Source organism: Lepus europaeus, chromosome 17 (assembly GCF_033115175.1).
Source record: "Lepus europaeus isolate LE1 chromosome 17, mLepTim1.pri, whole genome shotgun sequence".
NCBI classification, from domain to species: domain Eukaryota; kingdom Metazoa; phylum Chordata; class Mammalia; order Lagomorpha; family Leporidae; genus Lepus; species Lepus europaeus.
Window position 1 is genome coordinate 81,223,461 of NC_084843.1, and position 23,769 is coordinate 81,247,229.

Consider the following 23,769-nt stretch of genomic DNA (forward strand, 5'->3'; position numbering starts at 1 on the left):
AGATGCCCCACTGCCCAGATGACAACAGCAATGCCTGGAGCACTGGTCCTCCTCACAGGGGCCCCTGGCTCCCAGAGCAGGACAGACAGGGCGAGATGCCACAGCTGTGAGTGCAAATCTTCACTCTGATGCTGAAGTTCCTCTGGGCAAGCCCAGCCATCCAACCCTGCCGTGAACAGAGCTGGGCAGATAGAGGAAATGGGCAGGTGCCTGTGCCAGGAGTCTGGACCACAACGTACACACACACACACACCTCAGCCATGGAGTGGCACCTGCCTTGTAACTCAGCAGCCAGGCTCCTGCCTCCCACTGTGAATGGCGCATATTAAGAGACCCCTGAGGAGCAGCCGGCCCCTGTTCCCTCTGTGTGGTGCAGGAGGCAGCAGGGAGCCCCAGGCAGGGAGACACAGGTGCAGCCAGTTTGGGTCAAGATGGTGGCTACAGAAAGGGACGGTAGGGGAAGTGTGGCGGACGCCCTGAAGGAGGCGCCCTGTGGCTGAGCATAGACACAAGGTAAATGCTCCTTTGCTGACCGTAAAAATGAGAGGTTTTTTCCATCTGAAATATAGAGAATTCGAAAGTATTGTTACTTATTTATTAATCTGATTATTTTAGAGATATCTTATCTGCTAATTCGCTCCCCATTTTTTTTTTTACTACTACTACTATTATTTACAGAGAAACTTCATCTGCTGATTCACTCCCCCAAACATTTACAAAAACAGGAGCTGGGCCAGCCCAAACCCAGGAGCCAGCATCTCCATCCAGCTGTCCCATGGGGGTGGCAGGGACCCAACCATCACCTTCCGCCTTCCAGGGTGCGCATCAGCAGGGAGTTGAAGTTGGGAGCAAAGCCAGGGCCTTGGGGCAGGCATTTGGCCTAGCAGTTAAGACTCCTCAGGGACACCTGCGTTGCGAATCCTGGGCTTGCGTGCTCCCCAGCTTAGCTCCCGAGTCACCTCCACGTGGACCCCTCCCAGAGCCCCCGGCGGCGTGCAGGGGCAGCGCTCCTGTCCCGCGCACCTGAATTCTGCCGCAAAAACAAGTAGCCAGTGAGGCTTTGGCGCCGAATTTGGCCCGACTCAACAGAGGCGGCGCCAGGCTCCCAGGCGCGCACCTGCGCTCGGGCGAGGGATTCCCCCGCTCCCTCCCCAACCCCAGAGTCCCAGGCGTTACCTGGCCGCGCAGCTATCGGGCTCTGGCTGGAGTCCTTGGCCACCCGGTCCCTGGAGCCAGGGAGGGGGCTCTCCACCGGCAGAGGGCGCCCGAGCCCAGCCGCCGCAGTGGTCAGCGCGCTGCCCGCAGGGCCCCGCGCAAGGCAAGGGCCGCTGACCTGACCGAGCGCTTGTCTCCTTCTAGAGCTGCTGCAGTGAATGCCCAGAGACGGGCTGGGCCTAGAGTGAATGGATGAACCAGTACATCCAGATGGGTTGGAGCCCATGTAACAGGAGCCAAAAGCCTCTTGGGTTGGGGTGGAGAGAGGGAAAGATGACACCTCCTGCCCACAGCTGGAGCCCCAAAGTCTGGCACCCCCAAACCTCAATACACACACACACACGCGGGGCCCCCAGATGGAGCCACTGAGCCCAAACCCTCTCCCCGACGGCCAGGAGCCTGTTGCCCTTCCGCGCCTTGGATGCGCCTGAGGACAGAACCCACGCAGCCCGCCGTCTGGCGTGGCGGGGAAAGGGTCGCGGGAGGCGGCTCGAGCTGCTTCCTGCTCGGCCTTCCCGTGCCCGTGACCGAGCGGTGCCCCAGGCGGTAGCGATCTACAGGGAGAGCCTCGCGGGTCCGCCTCTCTGCAGCCAGCGCCGGCGCATCGCCCTGGGAGGTGAGAAGCGGGGGAGGGGGGGCTCCCTAATGGCCGTGGGTCGCGCTGGGCTTGTCGCTTCCATTCGCTGGGTCGTGAGTGTGAGTCGGACGCGCCGGCGGGCAGGGGTCGTCCTCGAGCGCCCGCAGCTCCACTCGGGGAGCAGGAACCGCGATGCGCCCATTTCGCAGCTGAGCGCGCACGCACGGAGCGTATTTGCGGTGCTCACAGGCGGCAAGCGAAGCGCTCTGCGCCTTCCAGGACAGGCGAGGACATTGACCACTGGGTACTGAAGGCCTGGAATTCCTTTCTGGCCGCAAAGACCCGTCTCCTCGAAGGCCGCGCGTCCCCGGCCGCCGCGCGGGGAGCCTGGCCCTGCAGTCAGTCTGAGGACTGTGCACAGAGAAAAGGTAGTTCCTGGCTACCTTGGGAGTCGCGGCCATGGCTAGCCTGGAGCCAGTGTGCTGACTTTCCACGGGTTCCAGTGCAGACTGACCCCGGAAGGCCAGGTTCCGCGGCTCCTACTTTACGCCTCAAGACCTCAGTCTCCCAATCTGCATAATGGGAGAGAAAAGGCGCAGCTGGGCGCCTGGCTGCAGGAACCACTTGCAGAGTTGGGCCCAGTGGGGCCTGCTAAGATCAAAGGCCGCAGCGCAAGGCGGCCCCCGGAGCGCCACGGGCGCGGGGGAGGGGCTGGGGGAAGCGGGAGGAGGGGGTGCGCTGGAAGGGGACGCGCGTCAGCGACCCCCGCCGCCGCCTGGATTCGGCTCCGGGCCCGCCCCTTGCTGTGCGCCCCGCCCCGCCCGGCTCTCGCCTCTAAAGCGCCTGGCTCGCGCCTGCAGCCGCCGCACTTTCGCTCTCCGCCCGCCCCGTGCCCGGCCGCTGTCCGCCCGCCGCCGCCACCACAGCCACCCGCGCGCCCTCCTGCCGCGCCATGGACGCCAAGGTTGTCGCCGTGCTGGCCCTTGTGCTGGCCGCGCTCTGTCTCAGCGATGGTGAGTGAGTCCGGCGGCGGAGGCCCGAGCAGGGCTCTCCGGGCTGCATGCGGGGTCGCGACTCCAAAGCCCGCGTCCGCGCTCACGCAGTTCGCGCCTCCTGGCGCGGGGGAGCGTGCGGCTGTCTGTCTGCTGCGCTGGACACTGCTTTTGGGGAGCCGCGCCCGAAGCTCCCCGCGCAGCGCAGAGGCGTGCACTCGGCAAAACAGCGGCCGCGGGACCTCGAGGAACCGGCTGGGGAGTGAGATCGGGCAGGGCACCTGGGCAGGAGCGCACCGAAGGCTCGCGCGGAGCCGGCGCGGGAGAGTGCGGGGGTCGGGAGCCGTTTCTGGAGCCACGAGCCCCGGGCCCCCGCCGTTCACTCCCCGCCCCGGGCCAGTGCCTTCTGGCGCGGGGCTCGGATTCCAGCGGCCAAGGGGCTTGGAGGCCCAGCTGCGCACCGCGGTGCCGGGGAGGCCCTCGGGCGGAGCGTGTAGGAAGGAGCGCTTCGCAGAGCCGGTCTGACTCCGCGACGCGCGTGTCGGGGCCGTGAGGCCGAGGGGGCAGCTGGCCTCGCGGCGTCCTCTCCACGCGAAGCTGCACCCCTTTCCGCACGCTCGCAAGGGCTGGGGGCCGGGTGCTGGCGGCGCAGCTCGGCGCAGCTGTCGGGCTGGGCGCGATCCGCCAAGCCTCGCTTCTGCACAGCTCCTTGGCCCGCAGCGACGCGGTCGGGGCGTGCGTCCAGCCCCTGCCTCCCTGCCTCTTCCAAGGGTCACTAGAGAGGCTCGGGGGCCGTGCCGTCCTTTCCTCTAGCCTCCCCCCCTCCCCGCTCCCCAACACACCTGCGTTTGCCACGGGCCGGCGGAGCGCTGTGCCGCGGAATGAGAGTGTGCAGCAAAGTTCAATTGCCAAAGCCTTGGGCCACTGGGAACCGTGGTGTCCCGTTTCACAGGGAGGGGGGCTTTTTCTTTGCTTTTTTTGACGCTGAAGAGAAAACTCGCTCCGCTGTTACAGGACACTGCTGCTGTAAAACCAAATAAACTGTTGCCCCGGAACGCGCAAAACAAAGCTGTGCCAATCAGAGACCGCGGCGCTTCTTCGGGTGCTGAGTTTCCTGCCATGGGGTGAAAGGGCGGCTTAGATGCACCCGAGGGCTAAGTGGGCTTTGGACAGACCCGAGCCGCTTTGTCCTAGGTGGCCGCGGACGGTGGGACTCTTGGTTTGAGTCTGGCCGGGGTTGTACGGAACTCCGGCTGGAGAGGCTGCAGGCGGCCGCTGCTCAGAGCTGCTGCAGAACACTTAGGCTAAAATAAATGCCGACTGCAGCCCCTAGCCCAGGACGTGGGGCACGGTGAGGCTAGGGCTGTCCTGAGGCGAGATGCTATTGTGCCGATGGAGCTGGGATGCGGGAGGCCTTGGGTGCAGCTGATGTGGGGGAAGTGCAGAGAAAGTACCTTCCTCCAGGCTCCTCCTGGTTTTGGTCCAGGTTGGGGTCTTGCCACCTAAGAACGGCCCTCTTGGGTGCCAGGTAGCCAGGTCAGGGATCTAGGTTCTCCAAACAGAGTTCTGCTTCCTGCGTCTCCCAAAATGCTTTGTTCCTGTTTAGCCTCCTGGCGCCTAGCTGTCCTCTGCCTTGGCTGCCCCAGCCAAGTCCCAGATGCGCTGGACTAGCTGGGCTTTAACCCAGAGTGGGTCCTACAGGTCTGCTCCCAGGATTGGGCACCTGTCTTCTGTGTACTCTGAGAATGGAAGATTGCTTGGAGACTGCCCCTGGCCCCAGGCTGGCCAGGTCTCAAATTCAGAGTGACAGCAGGACTGCTCTGGTCTTTAGATTGTGCAAGGAAGCTGCAGCCCAAGTCCCTGGCAGAGGGAGTCACAGGGGCAGCAAGCTGGGAGAAAAAAGACGGAGCACCCGCTGAGCACTCTCCCCTGGTAAGAGCACCTGTGGCTCTGTCACTTTAAAAACCTGCTGAAGCTCCAGGCTCCAGGAGGGCTTTGGGGGTCCTCAGGGAGTAGGACTAAGAATTGCCTTTGAAGGAAAAGGATAATCCCAGGAGGTGGAGGGGGAGAGGTGGGGGAGAAAGCCTGTGTTTTGAGCGCTCCCTGGGCTCTGATTTCTGGTCTGATCACTGGTTAGTGCAGCTTTTCCCAAGATGGGAGCTGAGCAGCCCCCCACCCGCCCACCCACCCCAGCGCTGGGGTGGCCACAGCTCATTGTTGCTGGGAGAAGGAGGGGTCCGGCTCATGCAGCCCCACCACCAGCACCGCCTCTCTTCTCAGCTGGGGAGGACCCAGGTCTGGGGACACCTGGAGGCAGCCAGCTCTCCAGGGAGACCTTGGCAGTGGTGACTTGGTCTGCTGGGAAGCCCAGGGGCTGTTCTGGATCCCCCAGCGCCCTGGTCTCTGAGCAAGCCCAGCTTCCTCCTCCAGGCTGGCAGGGGAATGCATTCAGTTGTGGAGTGGGAGCGGCTGGGGGAGGTCTGATTCCCCCACTCCCAGGCTAAAGACACCATAGCTCCCAGCCGCTATGAGGCCTGGGACTCTGTGCACAAACTTAAAAAAAAAAAACCCTGGACTAAATAGTCTGACATTCATTTAATCTCAGATGAAAGGACCCGCAAATTCGAATGATTTGGGGTATTCAGTGGGGGCTTGGATAAAATCTGCAGGCAGACACACACACACACACACACTCACACTCATTCCAGCCCCTCCCCTGCCTGCCCAGGGCCTGCAATTCTAGACTTACAGGATGAGTCTTAAAGGGGCTCCTCCTGGGGAGCCCCTTCCTAATTGACACTAATGAGTGTCAATTATGGCATTTTGCAAATTGGTCCACTGGCCAGCAAAGCTGGTAATGCAATCACCGGTGAGGGCAGCTACAGTGCCTTGGCTTCTGCCTCCAGGCCCGTGCTGGCCAGAAGGTGAGCCCTGGGGACTCCCAGGTAGGAGCCCAGCTGAGCTTCTTTTGTGGTTTCCAGAGCTTAATGCAAATGAGGGGGCTGGGTGGGGGGAGAAGCCCACAGGTGGGGGAGGGTCCAGTATAGGCGGCCCTGGCGCCTTCCTCTCCCCCTTTCCCCTGGCCTGAGGTCTTTCCCAGCTTGACCTGTTGGAGTTTTTTGTTTTTTTTTACCAAGAAAAACTGACCATCTCTTGTCATTCCTGCCTGTATCTTTGAGATACCTGAGCTAAGACTTTTCAGGCTGAATCTCCTGGGGTCCTTTGTCTTGCACAATGGAAAGCTGAGCCTGAGCCTAGATGCCTGTGTGTTACCCCACAGCCTGGCAAGGTGTAACCAGGGGGCCTTGCTCTCCTCCCTTCTGCTAGGGAAGCCCGTCAGCCTGAGCTACAGATGCCCCTGCCGATTCTTCGAGAGCCACGTGGCCAGAGCCAACGTCAAGCATCTCAAGATCCTCAACACGCCCAACTGTGCCCTGCAGATCGTGTAAGTACTGAACTGCCCATCTGCCTGGGACAGCAGTGACTCGGCCAAGCCTTGAACTTGGCATGCTTGGTGGCAGCCACGAGGACTTGGGGTACGCACAGCCAGGCTTGAGTTTCAAAAGCCGCTTCTCAGGGCTTGGCAGACGGCTGTGCCCACCCCCACCCTCCCCCGCAGTGGTCCTGCCTTCAGCATGGCACAGACAGATGCCCTTGGCCTTGGCTGGGAGACATGGGGGGGCTTCAGCAAGCTTTCAACTGACACCCAGCCAAGCAGCCAGCTCTTGGCTGGTGACGGTTACATCTGTCCTGCCCATTGCAGGGCTGTATCGCTCTCAGTGCCACGTTTAACAACATAGCAAAGAATATCTATATGAACCCAAGCTGTCAGTTTCCCGATTTGCATGTTCTGAAATACAACCCTGGAATGTTTGTTTTTGCTCCGTGTTACTGACAGCTAATGGCAGAGGCCGCTCCTGTGGGAAATGGGAAAACCCAACCTCCCATGTGTCTCCGTGGCACAGAGTGCTGGCGCTGGGTGCGGGGGTGTAGGGAAGAAGCCAGGATCCTAACAGTCCATTAGGTGGACCATGTTAGGGAGGGGCTCAGAGTCTCCTGGGGGTGGGGGAGGATTTGATTGTCTCCAAAGTCCTGGTGCTCAGAATGGGTGAGACTCAGCAGCCGGGGCTGAAACTCCTCTTCCCAGAGACTGGTCCCACCCAGCACCTGTGCTTGTAGGTTGGATTTTCTTCATCTTTCTTGTTTTCTAGCTTGGCTGCTTTGAATGGGTTTTCTGTGGATGATACCTTGTGGACAAGACATGTTTGTCTCTGTACTGAATTTAGCCAGCACGAACAATCTGCTGCTTCCTAGTCGCATGAGCTAGGGCAACTCACCTGGGAAGGCAGCTGGACATTGAGCCACAGGACAGGGGCTTACCTGTCTTTCTAGACCCCTCAGGGGCTGGACCTTGGGCTGCAAGAGATCCCCTCCCCAACTAGAGCTTACTGAAGAGGGATCCCCAGAGACAAGGAGGCCCCTGAGCAGAGGGGAGATGTGGGAAGAAGATCCAGAGATGACTGAGACCATGGAACAATCCGTGAACTCGTCAGTTTTCTCTGGAAATCCACACGCACACACCGAATATGCCATGTCCCCCACCTGCACTGCCCCTCCCCTCCCCACCACCCACCCCGACTCGTACCCCCAGACTTGGGCAGTGCCTCCACCAGGGTCACCCCAAAGTCTGCCCTTCACTCAGACCCATGTCCCGTCAAGACAACCCAGCAGAAATAAAAATCTGTGGTCCCCTTGAAGCTCCATAAAGTCTCTACTGTGTTCCCAAGTCCCCAAGTTTTGCATTCGTTGAAATGTTTCCTTCCTCTTCCTCTCTCTCCAGCTCAGCCATGGCTCCATGCCTCGTGCATTCTCTCCAGTGCACCCTGAGCAGTTCTTGAATCTGGCCCCACCTGGCGGTGCACCTTTGCAGGCAAAGGTGCCGCAAACAGCTGTCAGGTGAGCAGTGCACCTGCTTGCCTGCTGCCCATTGGACGCTGACCCTCTCCTGTCTCCTCCCCATTCAGGGCACGGCTGAAGAGCAACAACCGACAAGTGTGCATTGATCCGAAGCTAAAGTGGATTCAGGAGTACCTGGAGAAAGCCTTAAACAAGTAAGCCCCAGCACATGGAGGACTGTCCACTAGGCCTACTTGAGGAAGGCTCACAGCTTGGGAGAGAGGAAAGGCAAGGTTGTGGGGAGGAGGGCCTGTCCCGCGTGGGCCGGCCTGCTGGTCTGGGCGTGAGCCTGCAGCCTGCCACCAGCATATAGACTCTGCATTCATAGTGCACGGTACAATGTCGATACTGCAGCTTCTGTTTCTCTAAGCCCCAGAGACCCCTGCACATCAGCGCTCTGGCCGCTGGGGTGGTTTTTTTTTGTTTGTTTATTTTTACTAAGCAGTTGTATTATGCCAGCTGATCAGTTCTCCATGATCATCACCATCATCCTCATCCTCATTCTCATTATTTTTTTTAAATCAATGATGACTTCGAGATCTGTATTTGGTTTGTTTTGGAGCCTTCTCCTCTCCTTCCCTGAGATGTGTCTGGGCACAGTCAGGTGGGTGATGACTTGGCGGGGAATTCGGGAAACGGCCTGCCTTGATGTGGAGGCTGGAGGAGAAATATTTGTCAGGGCAGCTTCCCCTGACAAGGGGCGACCCTCCGAGGGCACCGGCCACGTGGGGCTCCACAGCCTGTCACGTTCAAACAATCAGACCCGTGGGCTCCGTGGAGGAGCCGCTGGAGACTGTGCCCAGAGACCCTCTCCCAGCCTTGCCTGCCCCTTCCCCCTCGCATGCCTCACCCTGCCTCTTCTTTCCCTGATCAGTGCCTGACCCTGGAGGAAGAGGAGGATGCCTGGGCACCCCCCAGCCCTGCCTCCCTCTCTTCCTCATCCTCTCCCCCCCAGCCTGGGCCCTCTGTGAGATCCAGTCCAGATTGGAGCTGCCCCGCCCCACCCCCATCCAGGGGGGCTGTGGGGTTGTATCTCCCGCAAGGCACAAGGCTCCTCAAGTTTGCAGGATCCTCTGCAATGTTAAAACCAGTATGGTTTCGCTGATTGCCTCTGGAGCCTGAGGAGGCTGTGGCAGCTCCACATGCACACACCCTGAGGTTTTTGAAATCAGAAGTGAACCAAACGAAAAAAAAAAAATGACTAAAGTGTCATCGTACCTCAGACCCTTTCCTCCCCGAAGCCACAACAGGTTCTCGGGTTCCAATCAGAAGCAATTGGCAGGATGAAAATCCCACAGAATGTGATCCACAGAAAGTCCTGCTGGTGATTGCAACTCTTTGCAAGGCATTTATATATATCTATATATATCTATATATATATATATATATATCTATTTTTGTGCACATTTTTTTTACGTCTCTTTAGAAAACAAATGTATTTCCAAATATATTTGTAGCCCAAAAATTCTTAGATTTGAAGCGGAGCCGTAGGAGCATCAGTAGCCACTCCTGTAGTATCTGAAGCTCCTGGCAGTTTGTAAAGAGATATCCATCTATGGTCTATTTTAACTGTGAACACAGCTTGCTGCGATGTTAGCCACAGTGTATTTTTTTTTCACTTGTACTCAGATTGTATCAAATGTGACATTGATATGCACTAGCAATAAAGATGCTACTTTGTTTCTTGTGGTACAACCCTCCTCTCCTCCGGAATGTGGGGATTTATTGACCTTCAGGAAAACTCTGCTAGCTAGTGGTTAGCGCCGGAGCTTCTGCAGGTGCCCCAGACCTGGCTGCAGAGCCCACATGGGGATCAATGCCAGAGCTGTTCTCCTGAGTGCATTCAATCTCAGTTTCAGATTTTGCGTCTTTTTTTTTTTTTTTTAATCGAATGGAAGCAGCCGTGCTAGTTTTTTTTGCAGGATGAACCATCTTTGACTCACTAATTCCTCCGTCTCTTCTCCCTCCTCCTCCTCAGTTTCCCTAACATCCCCATGTAATCTCCAGATAACCAAACCCGAGTAATACTCAGCTTTGCCGATTCCCATGTAAAACTCCAGCCCATGGTTAATATCGAGCTTCCTTGGGAACAGGTGGCCTCACCCCATAAATCATTAAATACCATTCAGCTTGAATCATTTTAATGTGACAGACCCAAGTCAGTTGCTCTAATCAAATCCCGCTAACCACTGCTCTCCCTCTGTCTCCAGAACAATCCCAGTTCTTCCCAGGGGGTGTTCACAGGCATCCAAAGGAGAAGTGGACTGGGCTGCCCGCTTCCTCTTCTCCCGGATGCGCTGAGGAACGAACCCCAGGCCCGTAGCCTCTTAGGCATTATTCGACATGGAATGCAGAGACTGTGGTAGAGGAAGCAGAGAGTTCCAGTCAGCAGTGAGAAGCAGGAGTGCCCGATGAGTGAGATACGAGACCAAGGTCCAGCCTGGCCCTCAGTGTGCCATCATCCACATCCCGTACCGTGGAGACTCCATGTCCCCAGTGGGAGCCACTGGAGTCAGACTGGCAAACTGGCCATCCCCATAACCAGTCAAGGCCATCAAAGGAGCTTTGCATAAGGCTAGCTGGAACCCAGGGTGGTGGGGGGAGACAGATATCCGGGTTATTTGATGACAGGTGCTTTGCCCAGGGCCCTGAGATTGAAGACAGAGCTAAAAGCCATACTCGGGGTGGTGTGACATTTTGTACAGACTGAGACGCGTTCCTGTTTCTTTCAATGTCATTAACGGTTCTACTAATTTTATCTAAGGGGGCGCAGAGAAGAAAAAGTGGGGAAAAGAGAAAAGATAGGAAAAAAGAAGCGACAGAAGAGGAGAAAGGCTGCCCAGAAAAGGAAAAACTAGTTCTCTGCCTCCTGGAGATGGACCACAGTGCCCTCTACTCTCCTTGGTGCTTTGTAAATTCGCTCTCCCTCCTCCAGGCAGGCCCCCCAGGCTGCCTTCCCTGGGGGGAGCCCTGGTGGCCGCACCGGCTCCTGTATTTATGTGCTTGCTGAGGCCCCTCGTGGTGGGCTCCGTGATGAAGAAAAGTAGTCACACAGAGACGGGGGAGGCCCTGCGTGCTCAGGACTCTGTAGCATCATCCTGGCTCACCCTCCAGCCCCTCAGCCCCAAGCTGGCACGGGCACGGGGCCCTGGGCAGGAAGGACCGCGTTCCTTCCCTCTGTCTCCCTGTTGCAGCTGCACTGCCGCTGGTGGCCTTCTGGAGCAGGTGATAAGTGACTTGCTCTTGGCCTTGGCCATACCTTTCCCCAAGTGCCTTCTGCCTGGCCCTACCCTCACCCTCAGCCCCACCTCCCCAGCTGGGTGGACTTCTACAGACTGTGGGCTGAGCTGGAGCAGGGGTGGGGGGTGGGCCCTGCCCACTGGTGTTTGGAAACGCGTCTCAGGGCACCTCCTGTGGGCTTACACGGGTCCCCACGTGGAGGGCAGGTGGGCTGGGATGGCAGCTCTGGGACCCACAACCCCCAGCCCTCTGCTTCCTTCTGCTGGGGAGGTCTCTGTTGACAGTGTACACTCTGGCTCTGGGATACAGCTGCCTCAGTCCTCAGGGGACATACCTGCCTGAAGGGAATATGGCGTAAGTTCTAGAACTTTCCACCACTCCTCTCCCCATCCCCCCGCCCGCAGCACATGTATGTCTGAGAATTTTTTATTTTATTTTATTTTATTTTGTTTTTCTGCCAAGTGTTTCTAATTTGGACTGGAAGGAGGGGGCCGTTGGGGGGGGGGAGAGAGAGAGAGAGAGGCTCTAGTTTCAACAGTGCTTTGAAAAAAAGATACCTTGGGCTTCTTAACCCTTGTGCCCACTTCCCAGTACACACATCCCTGTGTGCACCCCAGGCCCTGGGCCTCCTTTGGGTAATGGAGGCAGAGGTGCAGTGGTTGGAGTTTGTAGAAGGAGCCCCTTGGGGTCTCAGCATTGTCAGGCTGTGTCCCCGGATGGCGCTCTCTGTGACACCCGCCTTGGGTGAGTCTTGCTGTCCATTTTCCTCGCTTGAGAGGTTTCCTACCAGGGCACAGCGGCTGAACCACCTGTTTTCCACTGCCCACACCCCGTCCTCAAGTGTCCTGCTGGTGGAAGCAGCCGGCTCTGCTCAGGGTGGCCTGGGCTGTGCGGTCCTCCACTTCCATCCCCAGCCCACCCCTGCAGAGGTCAGCCTTGTGGCCCAGTGAGCAGCGCCTGCTCTGTCTGCATGTAAGGGTGGCTGGGGCAGCGCGGGGGAGCTGTGGCCCTGTAGCATCTGCAGTGTCCCACCGACACCGCCTCCTGCTCATCTTACATGTGGGGCAGATTGGTCCCACCTTAGGGCACGCCGGCCAGTTCTGTCCGGTCTGTGGTCTGTGCGTGGGTTTGCCAGGCCTCAGTGTGTCTTGGGAGCGGCCAGAGCTCCAACCTGCTGAAGACAGCCGCCCTGGGAGAACGCAAGGGCCTGACCTGGGTTCTGTGCCCAGCCAGGTGAGAGGTGCGTGATCCCCACGCACTGCCCAGCACGCAATCCACCTGTGCGGCCACCTGGGGCCACAGGGTGTAGCATGGTGGTGGCCGAGGGGCCCCAGCGTGGGTGGTTGATGGAAGCTTCTGGAAGGGCCTCTGGTCTAGGAGTGCAGAGGCCCTGGGGCTGCCCTGGGCCATGGAGCACCTGTCGTTTTCTGCCTGGTGGATGAGTGGCAGCAATCGAAGCCGTGAGTTGGGGGCAGGTGTGGGGTGCTGGCAGCCCTCCCATCTTTGCAGGGTCAGGGCCATGTGTCCCGTGATCGTCATCATGTCGTCATGTGCCCACTGTGCATGCCTCTACGCGCTCTCGTGTCCGCTTGCTTCATCCTCTGTCCCCGGCCCTTCCACTGCCGCCCAGCCTCTCCCCTGCCACCCTCCATCCCCGCTGCTGCCTCTCTGGGCTCTGCCGGGAGACGGGGTGTTCCCGCCTTAATGGTGTCTCCGTCTGTTCTTGTCAACAGGAGGTTCAAGATGTGAGAGGCGGGTCAGGCGCCTGCGGAGACCTTACAGTAGGAGGCTGGGGCTGAAGCCCAGGCCAGGGCAGGGCCAGGTGCATTTGGCCAGGGCCTTGTTTTGCACAGATTGCCTTATTCTCCCCATTTGATTATGTAGCAAAAATACGTATATGGTGTTTATGTGTCCTTTAGTTTGATTAGCCAATGTCACTGGTGACAGATTAAGAACCTAGACTAAGCCATTATGTTACCTGCTTCTTTGTATCTTTCCCGTGGAGCCCAGGGCTCCTGAGTATTATATCTCTCTGAGCTGCCCAGAAGGGAGTCCTGCCCTGTGTCACACCCGCAGGAAGGACTTGGGGCAGGGCTGAGGGGGCGTCACGCCAAGGCTACCCCTGGAGGGATTGGGAGGCCCACACGGGAGGCTGCAGGACCCCCTGAGCTGAGTGCAGGAAGTGTGAGGCCAGGGCAGAGCGAGACCCGCCCCTCAACCCCGTGCTCCTCCACATCCATCGCGTCCTTCTCATCACTCTGTGTCCCATCCATCGTCCTGTGTCTCAAGACTTGTCTCCATGACCTCGAGCGCCAACTCCCTGTCAAGACCCAAGCTTTCATGTCAGCCCGGCAACAGCAAAGGAGAGTCTTGTGTTAGCTGAGAGTGTTGTGCGCCCCCCGTGTCCTGTTTGGGGATAGTGTCTGTCGTTGAAGTCAGCCTGTGTCTGTGATCCCTGTCTAGAGCGTGTGTGCCGTCTCTCCCTCGAATGCAAAGGCTGAGGTGGGGAGGAGTCCCTGTGGAGGGGGGAGAGGCCTCTCGACCCTTTTAACCTGGTCCTGATCCAGTCTCGGGCCCCTTTGTAAATGGACAGCCATGACTTTTCCCACCAAACCCAGAACCACAGTGGAAGGGTGGGCTGAGCCCCAGGGGACGTGGTAGACAGCAGTGTGGACCTTGGAGGGTTTCCACACTTCTGTAGTTTTGATATCTTCAAACTACAGTCTTGTCTTCCTTGGGCTGAGCCCAGCTTTGTTTGGGGAATAACAGGGAAAAAAATTCTCCATATTTTTTTGGAGGGAGGTTTAAAAACCCAGCCCCTTTAGGAGTAGACCCTCCACCAGGAACCAAATTAAGACAATCACTTCTTCCATCCCGGAATGGGAGTGCCGAGGTCTCTAACCTTGGGAAGGGGGTATTCAGAAAACGAGCTTTAGGACAATGTCTGGGGCAGCATCAAAATGTTTCAGAGTTTCACTTTTCAAAAAGATAAGCTGATAAGATTTTTTTTGTTTGCTTTTCATTCCATCTCACAACCTTTTAGTGAAAAACACACACCCCACCATATTTTTTTTTTAATTAAGAAAAAAAGCAAAGTGGGGAAATGGATCCGTGCAAAGAATACTGCACGTGCAGCCCATGAACTCCGTTTGGACTGTGTTTTTCCTGTTGGATACTTTGTAGGGTCTGAGTGAGGTGTGTTCAGCCATTTCTGGAACTACTCCATTACACTGGGTCTTGGTGGCACATCCATGAAGAATTGCTCAATTTCTCCCTTTCTTGGAGCAGAAATTCAATCCCCCATCCAGTCAGGCTGCATGGCAGCCTCCCTAGGAGTTTGGAGGATCCAGGACTGTTTGCTTGTCGAGATCAACCTGTTACTGCAGGCGCTCCTGCAATAGCTGAGTTTGCCCTGGGATGTTTTCTACATCATCCAAGATGCTTAGAAAATCTCTCTCGGAAAATTTGCAAGGGTCTCCTCCGAAAACCCATGAACCAGCACCTCAGAGTTTCTTGGTGGAAGGGCCCTAAATCTTCTGTAGGGTTAACTGAGGGCTTATTTCTGTATTTCCTCCATAGCGGGGGAAATAGATAGGAGTAGGAACTGCTGGGGAAAGTACTTGTGTGACAGTTCCCGTACCTCAGTCAGTGCCTGAATGGAGACTGCCTGGCTTCATTTGCAAAGGAAAAATCTCTCCTGACCCTAACCCCAGTTTGCTTCCAAAACACAAGTCAAGTGCGCATCCCTGGGTTGTAGACTGCATTGCCCAGCGCCCCTCCTGGTCCTGCTGCTGATTCCCCTGCCTCCCCTGGGGTTCTGTGTCTTCCCCTCCCGCCCCGCCCCACTGTCAGCCTTTGCATCAGGGCAGGACACAGGCTGCTGCGTGTTGGAATCCAAATCTGTGCCCTGTGTTGTTTGCACGCGTTCCTTCCACTTGCTGAGACCCCAGCGGGGTGGACCTGTTCAGAGATCAGAGGTCGCCTCCCGAGAGAGATGGTACAGCCCGAGCAAGAGGTCTGGGCAGCAACAGCTTGCAGCCCTGACTCCCTCTTGGGGCAGTCCAGAGACCTCAAGGGCTTCCCACTGGATCCGATCTGACCATTCTGTGATGTGGGAGTCCATCATTTTTCCAGACAGTGTGCCCCTTTTCCTGCTAGATGGGAACGTGGGGGCCCTGAAGCCCACGCGGCTCCCCTGACCCATGCTGCGAGAGCCCCCTGTCCAAGCCCTGCACCCTGCAAACCTCCAACCCTCCCTCCTTCCCCTGTGCCACCCCCCCATCACATCCCTGAGGTTTGCCATGTTAACCAAAGCACATAGAAGCCTTGTGATTCTGCAACCTCGCTGGGGTCTCAGCCTCTAGAAGTGATGGATTCAGTGTTAAATGTGTTAAATACTGTATTTGTATTGTTTAAATTGCGTCTCCCAGATAATGTGAAAATGGCCCAGGAGAAAGCAGCTTCCAGTACGCAGTGTGCTTTTGTTTTGTTTGGAATTAACAACTCTTTGAAAAACAGCGATTTCTACTTCAAAGTCATATCGATGAAAAGTTGTATATGCACTTATAATTTTTCTTAATAAAGATCTGTATGCAAGCTTAGCCTCCTTTGTAGCGGGTGCTCCGATGTGGGATTTTTTTTTCTATTTTTTTTTCTTTTTCTTAAATTTCCACACTTGATTTTTGTCCCTCAAAGCCCAGCACTGAAGGGTTGGGAGGTGCTAGCTGTGGTTTGTAGAAGCAGCCCACCGTCGCCACGGCCACATTCATCACAGTGAGAGTGCTGGGGCCTCCCCTGGACTGCTGACCCCACAACTGGCAGTGTCCAGGGGTGCTTGGAGACCCTTCCCACTGGCGAGCCTGTCCTCTGGTGTCACAATCGCAGGCATTTGCCTGTCAGTCTTGCTGGAAGGTGACAGAGACTTTGCTGAAGCACTGCTCAGAGCGGCCGCTCTGTGTTTCCTGCCCTGCACCTGCTGGGAGCCAGTACTGATGCTCCCAGCTGTTGCCCACCTGTGCTGTCCCAGACACTGGGAGCAGGGACAGGATTTCCCTCACCACTGCACATGATAGTGTATCTCATCCGCAGTCAACCACCCAGGGAAGCGGATGCTTGTGCAAAAGCCTCTGCGACTGAGCCCCGGTCGCTGTGTGCTCAGAGCCTCCGTGTATGTGGGTGTGGAGTTGCAGGTGCTCCGCAGGAAAGAGGGAGAATTAGAAGAAGGCCCAGGGAGGCCGTGGTGGGGAGTCCTGGAGTCCACGTGGGGTGGGATGAGTAGGCTGGCGCTTGAAGCCCAGCTCTCTGCACACTGTGTGATCTGGGACACGTCACAGAGCTCCCGGGGTCTCCTGTGTCTTCAGGCTGAAGCTGGGCTCCCCCAAGAGTGAGGAACAGGCTGGGATAGTGTGGAAGTCGCTGGCATTTGCCTACCCTGCCTCTGTGCCCTGGAGACCGCAGACCTGGACCAAGACTTGCATCCAGCTCTGCTCAGTCCCTCTACGCGGCTCAGACCCTAACCTTGAGCTGGACTATGGGCAGGGAGAAGCTGGCTGGCTGAGGTGCCCCTAAATGCCCTCAATGCCTGTTGGGTGCCAGCAACAGTCACAGGTGGCTCTTCACAGTGGCCCAAGGTCAACATCAACAACAGCGAGACGTGGTCCAGGGGACACTTGCAGCTCCCATGGCAGCTGGGCGGATGCTGTGGAGAGCAGGACCCCTGTGCTGTCTGCTCCTGGGGTGGGGGCTGATGTGCAGGGGGAGGGCCTTTGCATAAAGCCAGAGAGCCTCCAAGGCGCCAGCACAGCTCATTCCAGAATGGCCTAGGGCCCTGATGAAATTGACACCTGCTGTGCACATCAGGACCGCCCCTGCAGGAGTTGAGAAAAGGGGGTGGGGGCCTGGTGGTTAGGACACTGGTTAGGATGCCCCATGTCCCACACCAGAGCACTTGGGTTCAAGTCCCAGCTCGAGCTCCTGACTCCGGCTTCCTGTTGATACAGACCTGATGAGGTGGTGGCAGGTAATGGCTGGGATACTTAGGTCCCTTGTGGGGGACCTGGACAGAGTTTCAAGCTCCCGACCTTGGCCTGGCCAAGTCCCAGCCATTGTGGGCATCTGGAGAGTGAACCAGCAGATGGGAGCACACCCTCTGTCTCTCTGCCTCCCAAAGAAAGAGAATTTTAAGAAAAGAAAGTGGCCGGTGTCGTGGCTCACTAGGCTAATCTTCTGCCTGCGATGCTAGCACCCCGGGTTCTAGTCCCAGTTGGGGTGCCAGATTCTGTCCCGGTTGCTCCTCTTCCAGTCCAACTCTCTGCTGTGGCCCGGGAAGGCAGTGGAGGATGGCCCAAGTGCTTGGGCCCTGCACCCCATGGGAGACCAGGAGAAGCACCTGGCTCCTGGCTTCGGATCAGCGCGGTGTGCCGGCTGCAGCGGCCATTGGGGGTGAACCAACGGAAAAGGAAGACCTTTCTCTCTGTTCCTCTCTCTCACTGTCCACTCTGCCTGTCGAAAAGAAAAAAAAAAAAAGAAAAGAAAGAAAAGGGGCCTATTCTGCTTGGAGTGTTGCTCACTCAGGGAGCCCGGCATGGTGGGCTCAGGGAGTTGGGGTCTGATCCCTGCCCCCTTGTGTGAGTCCCACACTGCACCAATGTCCCTGAGAGTTGAAGGGCCCCACAGGGATGCTGTCTTGGAAGCCTGGACACACTGCAGGGGTCGCTTCTGTTGTAGGCACCTGTGGGACCCCTGCCTTCCCCCTGGGCCCAGCTGATTGGCTGGCATGGCCCTGGGTATATATGTGGTGGGCCAATTAGATTTTGTCTCAGGAGGGCAGTGCTGCCATTGGCGCCTGCTGTTTCTCTGCACCTGCACCTGTGGACTGAGGACTTAGCACCTGATGTGTGGACAGCCTGGAGTGAGAAGTGGTGGTGGAAGACCAGGCCAACCGTGAGGGCCTGGGCAGGTTGCGGAGGAAGGCTTGGTCCTCTGTGTGGTCCTCGCATTGCCTGCCCTGGGTTCCATGTGTCCCAGCTGCATCTCCCTTGTCTGAGACCTACACCCCAGTAACCATCACAAAGGTCCCCATTTGCCAGGCAGCGTGGGCAGAGCACCTCAGAGCCAGGAGGCTGGGGGCCAGGGGCTGGCTGGAGCCCTCGGGCTGTTCTGTGAGCTCTGCCCTCACTCCTGCACCCCAGCACCACTGAGCCAGCTGAGCCCACATCCGCCGCGGGGAGATGATTGGGCGCCTGCGCGGGCGCAGCCAGGGTGCCTCGCAGTCTGCTACAAAGGAGCCCTCAGAGACTCCCACACCTGGAGCATCCACACCGCAATGGGCGCTCCTGGGTGTGTCTGCCTTGGTCACAGTTGTGGGGATGTGACAAATGCTGGATGGGCGAGGGAGGGGTGTCCTCAGGCTGGGGCCTCTGAGCAGGCCCCACCTCAGGCATGGGGTAAGGGGGTAGGGACGAGCCGCTGGCCAATGTCCAGAACTTTGCTTTGTGAAAAGGATGAGAGCAAAGGAGGCGCCTCTTCCTCCTGGCCAGTGAAATCAGCCAAGCAGAGTGAAGCCCAGCCCCTCTGGGACCCCCACCAGGGGACGGGGCTGTTAACCCCTGCCTGCCTGGGCAGGGACCAGGTCTCCTAACTTCCTCTCTCCCCTGCACCATACAGTTTCCACTCTCTATCTCAACTTGCCTCTAGGCTGAACTCTCCCTATCAAACCCAAATCCTAGCAAGAGTAACACAATCCTTAGACAGCAGCCTTCCAACCTCACATCCCCTCTTCCACTTCTGCCCTATTTCTTGATCCCGATGGCTCGAACATCCTCAAAAGTAGGGTCCTGTGGTCTCTGTGTCCGCTGTCCCTCCACCTCTCACCTTCTTTGAACTCACTCCAGTTTGAATCGGGACCCTGCCACACGCACCACTGACAACGCCCTCTGTCAAGGTCACTGGCAAAGCCCTACCCCAGGAGATCCAAAGTCTGGGCTGGGGTGGGGGGTCCATCCCTGAGCCTCATTTGACACTGTGCATCACCCGCTGGGAATGCGGCTCCTGGGTTGGCTGCCAAGGGGTCTGCTTTCTGCCGCCCTTGGGTCTTTTCCCTCCTCCTGCTCCATGTCTAACACCAGGATGCTCACGACTTAGTGCCCAACGCTCTCATGTGCCTGCGTGGCCTCCTTGGATGCTTGGTGAATGTGAACTTGCCACAGGGGCCGCCTGCAGCCCGACCTCAGCTCTGGTCTCTCCAGCCGGCCGCTCCTCAGCAGTGCATTTGTGTAGGATGAAACCAAACCTCTGCCTCTCCCCAACCTGCACTTCCTCAGTCGCGTTTGGTTGTTTTCATTTATTTCATTTTAGTTGAAAGGCAGAGAGACAGACAGACAGACACACACATACACACGCACACAGAGTGCTTCCATCTACTGGGTCACTCTCCAGATGCCCACAATAGCCAGGGATTGGAAACCGGAATCCACAATTTTTTTTTAAGATTTATTTATTTATTTGAAAGTCAGAGTTACACACACACACACACAGAGAGGGGGGTCTTCCATCCACTGATCCACTCCCTAGATGGCCACAATGGTCAGAGCTGCGCCAATCTGAAGTCAGGAGCCAGGAGCTTCTTCCAGGTCTCCTACATGGGTGCAGGTGCCCAAGGACTTGGGCCATCTTCCACTGCTTTCCCAGGCCACAGCAGAGAGCTGGATCAGAAGTGGAGCAGCCAGGACTCTAACCAGCACCCATAGGGATGCTGGCACTGCAGGTGGCAGCTTTACCAACTACGCCACAGTGCCAGTGCCAGGAGCCACAAACTCCATCTGGGTCTCCCCGTGGGTGGCAGGGACCCAAGTACTTGAGCCGCCATCTGCTGCCTCCAGTGTGCACGTTAGCGGGAGTCTGGAATCGGAAGCAGAGCTGGGACTTCAGCAAGGCTATCCAGCACAGCACCAAAAGCCCGCCCACTTTCTTGCTTTTTTTTAAAAATTTAATTTAATTTTATTTAATTTTACTTATTTTTTTAAAGCTTTTATTTAATGAATATAAATTTCCAAAGTACAGCTTATGGGTTACAATGGCTTCCCTCCTCCCATAACTTCCCTCCCACCCGCAACCCTCCCCTTTCCCGCTCCCTCTCCCCTTCCATTCACATCAAGATTCATTTTCAATTCTCTTTATATACAGAAGATCAATTTAGTATATATTAAAAGTAAAGATTTCAACATTTTGCACCCACATAGCAACACAAAGTGAAACATACTGTTTGAGTACTAGTTATAGCATTAAATCACAATGTACAGCACATTAAGGACAGAGATCCCACATGATATTTTTTAAAAATTGATTAATTTTCTATGCAATTTCCAATTTAAAACCAAGGTTTTTTTTTTTTCATTTTCAATTATCTTTATATACAGAAGATCGATTCAGTATACACTAAGTAAAGATTTCATCAGTTTGCACCCACACAGAAACACAAAGCGTAAAATACTGTTTCAGTACTAGTTATAGCATTACTGCACATTGGACAACACATTAAGGACAGATCCCACATGAGAAGTAAGTACACAGTGACTCTTGCTTCTAAAAGTGACACCTTCAGCCTCCCAGCAGCCCGGGCCAGAGACCTCACCGTCATCGCGATTGATATTCGTTCAGAGTCCCAAGCTAACATGATCACAAACCCAATCACTTGCCATGAAAATGCTTCCAGAATCTGCTCACTTCTCCCCAAGCTACTGTAGGTCCAGGCCCCGGGTGGCTCTATCCTGAATCGCTGCCCTAACCCCCGCCCCAACACACATACACACACACACACAGTGAGTATCCTGGGACAATGGCAGGTCCCTGGCACCCTGCTCAGGCCCTCAGTGGCTCCCCAGCTGATGGGTCAACCTTCCGAGTTGACACCACCAGCCCCGCCACCTCCCTATCCTGGCCCCTCCCTGCTGCGGCCCCCCAGGCCAGGCTGGCCCCAGCAGAGGGTGTTTGCCCAGGGTTCTCTCTGCCTGTGCTCCAGGGCTCACCCTCCCCTCCCTATGCCCTTGGCAGTGAAACCTTTGAAGACCATTGCTTCCCCTACCCCAAGCCCCCACCATGCCCTGCCTCCTCCTGCTGTTCCTCCCCATGGCACCTGCTGCTGGCCACACTCACTTGTCTGTCATGGGTTTCCTTGTCTTTGTAGCTGGTGGCCTGGGGGCAATGGGTGACAGCCACAGCCAGTGCAGGTCCCCAGGGCCTGACTGGAGGCAGTGCATGGCTGGCGAGATATTGGGACCCAAGCCAGGGCCCAGGGCAGCATGTCTGCAGAAACAACGCCAAGCAGAGATGAGGAACCAGCGGGGAGTTCTGTGCAGAACAGCTGTGGGAAGCCGGGCGCCAATGGACACGCCCAGGGAGCAGAGAGTGTGCATTCGGCTGTGGGCGTGTTTGCCTGCAAACATGAGCTCCAAGTCTTGGTGCCGCTCCCACTGCCCTGCACAGGTTGGGGGCTGCCGTCCACCCTGGCTCCTGCTGGGCGTTCACAGGCTTGGGGAGAGACAACCCCTGCCTATGGGCAGGAGCACAGGGCAGGGGGGCAACTGTGTTCAGCTTCCCCAGCCACTGAGCTTGGTCAGAGACATTGGGCAGGGAGGGGCGGCCGGGCCTGGTCAACCTGGAAGGCCCCAGATGCAGCCAGTGGTGACCTTGTCCTTGTCTCAGTCACATGGGCTGGTGGGCCGTGAGGAAACGGGAGTTCTGGGCATTCCTGAGCCTTGGGGGCGGCACCTGTGCTTCTGACCAGCACAGAAGCCTCTCCGTGCCACGTGGGCATTCCCGCACCTGGGAACAAGGCCTGCCTGGGACCGGCTCTTTCTGGTTCTTCCTGCTGTTGCAGCCAAGGGCCAGGAGGCTCATGCATCCACTGTGCGTGTCCTAAGCAGGCAGGAGAGTTCCCTGGGCTGGACAAGGCACACCTTGGCGTGGCGTTGGCTGTCCAGCTGATGTCCTGAGAGAGCAGGTGTGTGCCAGGTACTCACAGGTCTTCTGCCGTATCCCAACAACCCCATACGACCCCCGGAGCCGGGCATGCACATACAGAGGCAAGAGCTCAGGCTAGGGCGGTGGCCAGCCAGGGTCCCAAAGACTCTGTCTGTGGTTGGCAAAGCAGTGTCCCAGGCAGCAGAGATGTGTGTGGGCTCAGGGCTGGGTATCCCGAGGACACTTCCAGGGTTTAAACGAAAGCTGATGGAGAGGAAATTCTGGGCCAGCTCGGGCGTTGAAGTTCATGTAGACATCACAGCTGCCAATTATAGACAAGGAAGGAGAACAGAGAGCGAGATGGGAAATGCTGGCCGATGTCCCGCCTCCTAAGCAGAATAATTCTTGTGTGTATGTGCACCTGCTGGCATGATTGATGTGAAATGCAACTTTGTATTGCAGGCTGTGGTCAGAAAGCTCACTGCTTCTGTGTTACACAGACCTTCCCCAAGCACACGGCTAACCTTCCCAGAGCGGAGGGAAAGGAGAACTTCGGATATCTTGACTTCAGAAACACTTAAGTGTGGGGCTTTAGCTTAATGGTTAAGAGCCCAATTAAGGGGCTGGTGTTGTGGCATAGCTGGTAAACCTACAGCCGGCAGTGCCAGCATCCCATATAGGCACCAGTTCGAGTCCTGGCTGCTCCACTTCTGATCCAGCTCTCTGCTATGGCCTGGGAAAGCAGTAGAAGATGACCCAAGTGCTTGGGCCCCTGCACCCACTTGGCAGACCTGGAAGAAGCTCCTGGCTCCTGGCTTCAAATCAGCCCAGCTCCAGCCATTGCGGCCATTTGGGGAGTAAACCAGCAGATGAAAAGCCTCTCTCTCTGCCTTTCAAATAAATAAATAAATCTTTAAAGGGAGAGAGAGAGAGAGAGAGAGAGAGAGCCCGATTAAGATACCCACAGCCCACAGCAGAGCGCCTGGGTTTGATCCCCAGTCCTGCCACCTGACCCTGGCTTCCTGGCAATGCTTCCTCAGGAAGAAGGGTGAATGGTTTGAGTAACTGGGCCCCTGCCACCCAACAGGGAAGACCTGGATTATGTTCCAGCTCTCAACCTGGGCCTTGCCCTCTCAAATAAATAAGTTTCAGAAAAGAAGCATGTAAAGAAAAGCATTCTGATATCTTTAAAACCAGAATATGTAGCTCATGACTAAAATGTGCAGTCGATGGCTACTTCTCTCTCCTGGAGAGCCGTCTGCCCCACAGTCCTAAGGAGTCATAATACTGATTACGTGAAGAGCTCTTTACTTCACACTTAAAGGACGCTGCCTCAGAACCAGAAATCAAGGTGCCAGTCGCTCCCCTGCGGTTCACCTGCTCCATACTCCCCCATGAGCCACCTCCTTGAGTCCTTGACAGAAAGGCAGAGAACCGAGCTGTGTTGGGGAGCTAGACCCTAATAGTGCCCAGGTGGCACAGGTAGGTCCCATGGGACATGTGATGTCACATACGCAGGTCTGCAGCCCCTGGGCCCAAATCCAGTTACCTCTGGCTCCCTAGCTCCCAGCTTCACAGGGGCAGGGCCAAGCCTGGTTACCGTGCACCTGTGCCCTGGGTCAGCCAGGAGGAACAAGGGAGGAATGCAACTTTGCAATTCCCAGAGCGGGAGCTGAGAGGCTCCATGAGGCTGTCTAGATACCCTTGCAAAGTCCCCTTGGGGTGCCCAGGACAGCCCCTAGGGTCTGCCTAGAGTCCCTGCAAAAACAATTGACAGGTCCTCTTTCTCGGTCAAAGTGTCTTCGTCTGATGGCACATCACTTGGCACCT

At 56.7% G+C, this 23,769-nt stretch overlaps 1 protein-coding gene across 2 annotated transcripts; it reads left to right on the forward strand.

The window, feature by feature from the left end:
• Window positions 1–2,663: 2,663 nt before the first annotated feature.
• CXCL12 (C-X-C motif chemokine ligand 12) lies at window positions 2,664–15,581 on the forward strand. 2 transcript variants are annotated; one of them, XM_062214341.1, is made up of 4 exons: window positions 2,664–2,805; window positions 6,112–6,229; window positions 7,809–7,895; window positions 12,714–15,581. In XM_062214341.1, exons 1-4 carry the CDS (start codon window positions 2,745–2,747, stop codon window positions 12,727–12,729), a joined length of 282 nt encoding a protein of 93 aa, XP_062070325.1. In that variant the 5' UTR covers window positions 2,664–2,744; the 3' UTR covers window positions 12,730–15,581. The 2 variants fall into 2 exon arrangements, with proteins under 2 accessions (XP_062070325.1, XP_062070324.1); XM_062214340.1 differs by lacking the exon at window positions 12,714–15,581 and adding an exon at window positions 10,505–12,705.
• The last annotated feature ends 8,188 nt before the right edge of the window (window positions 15,582–23,769 follow it).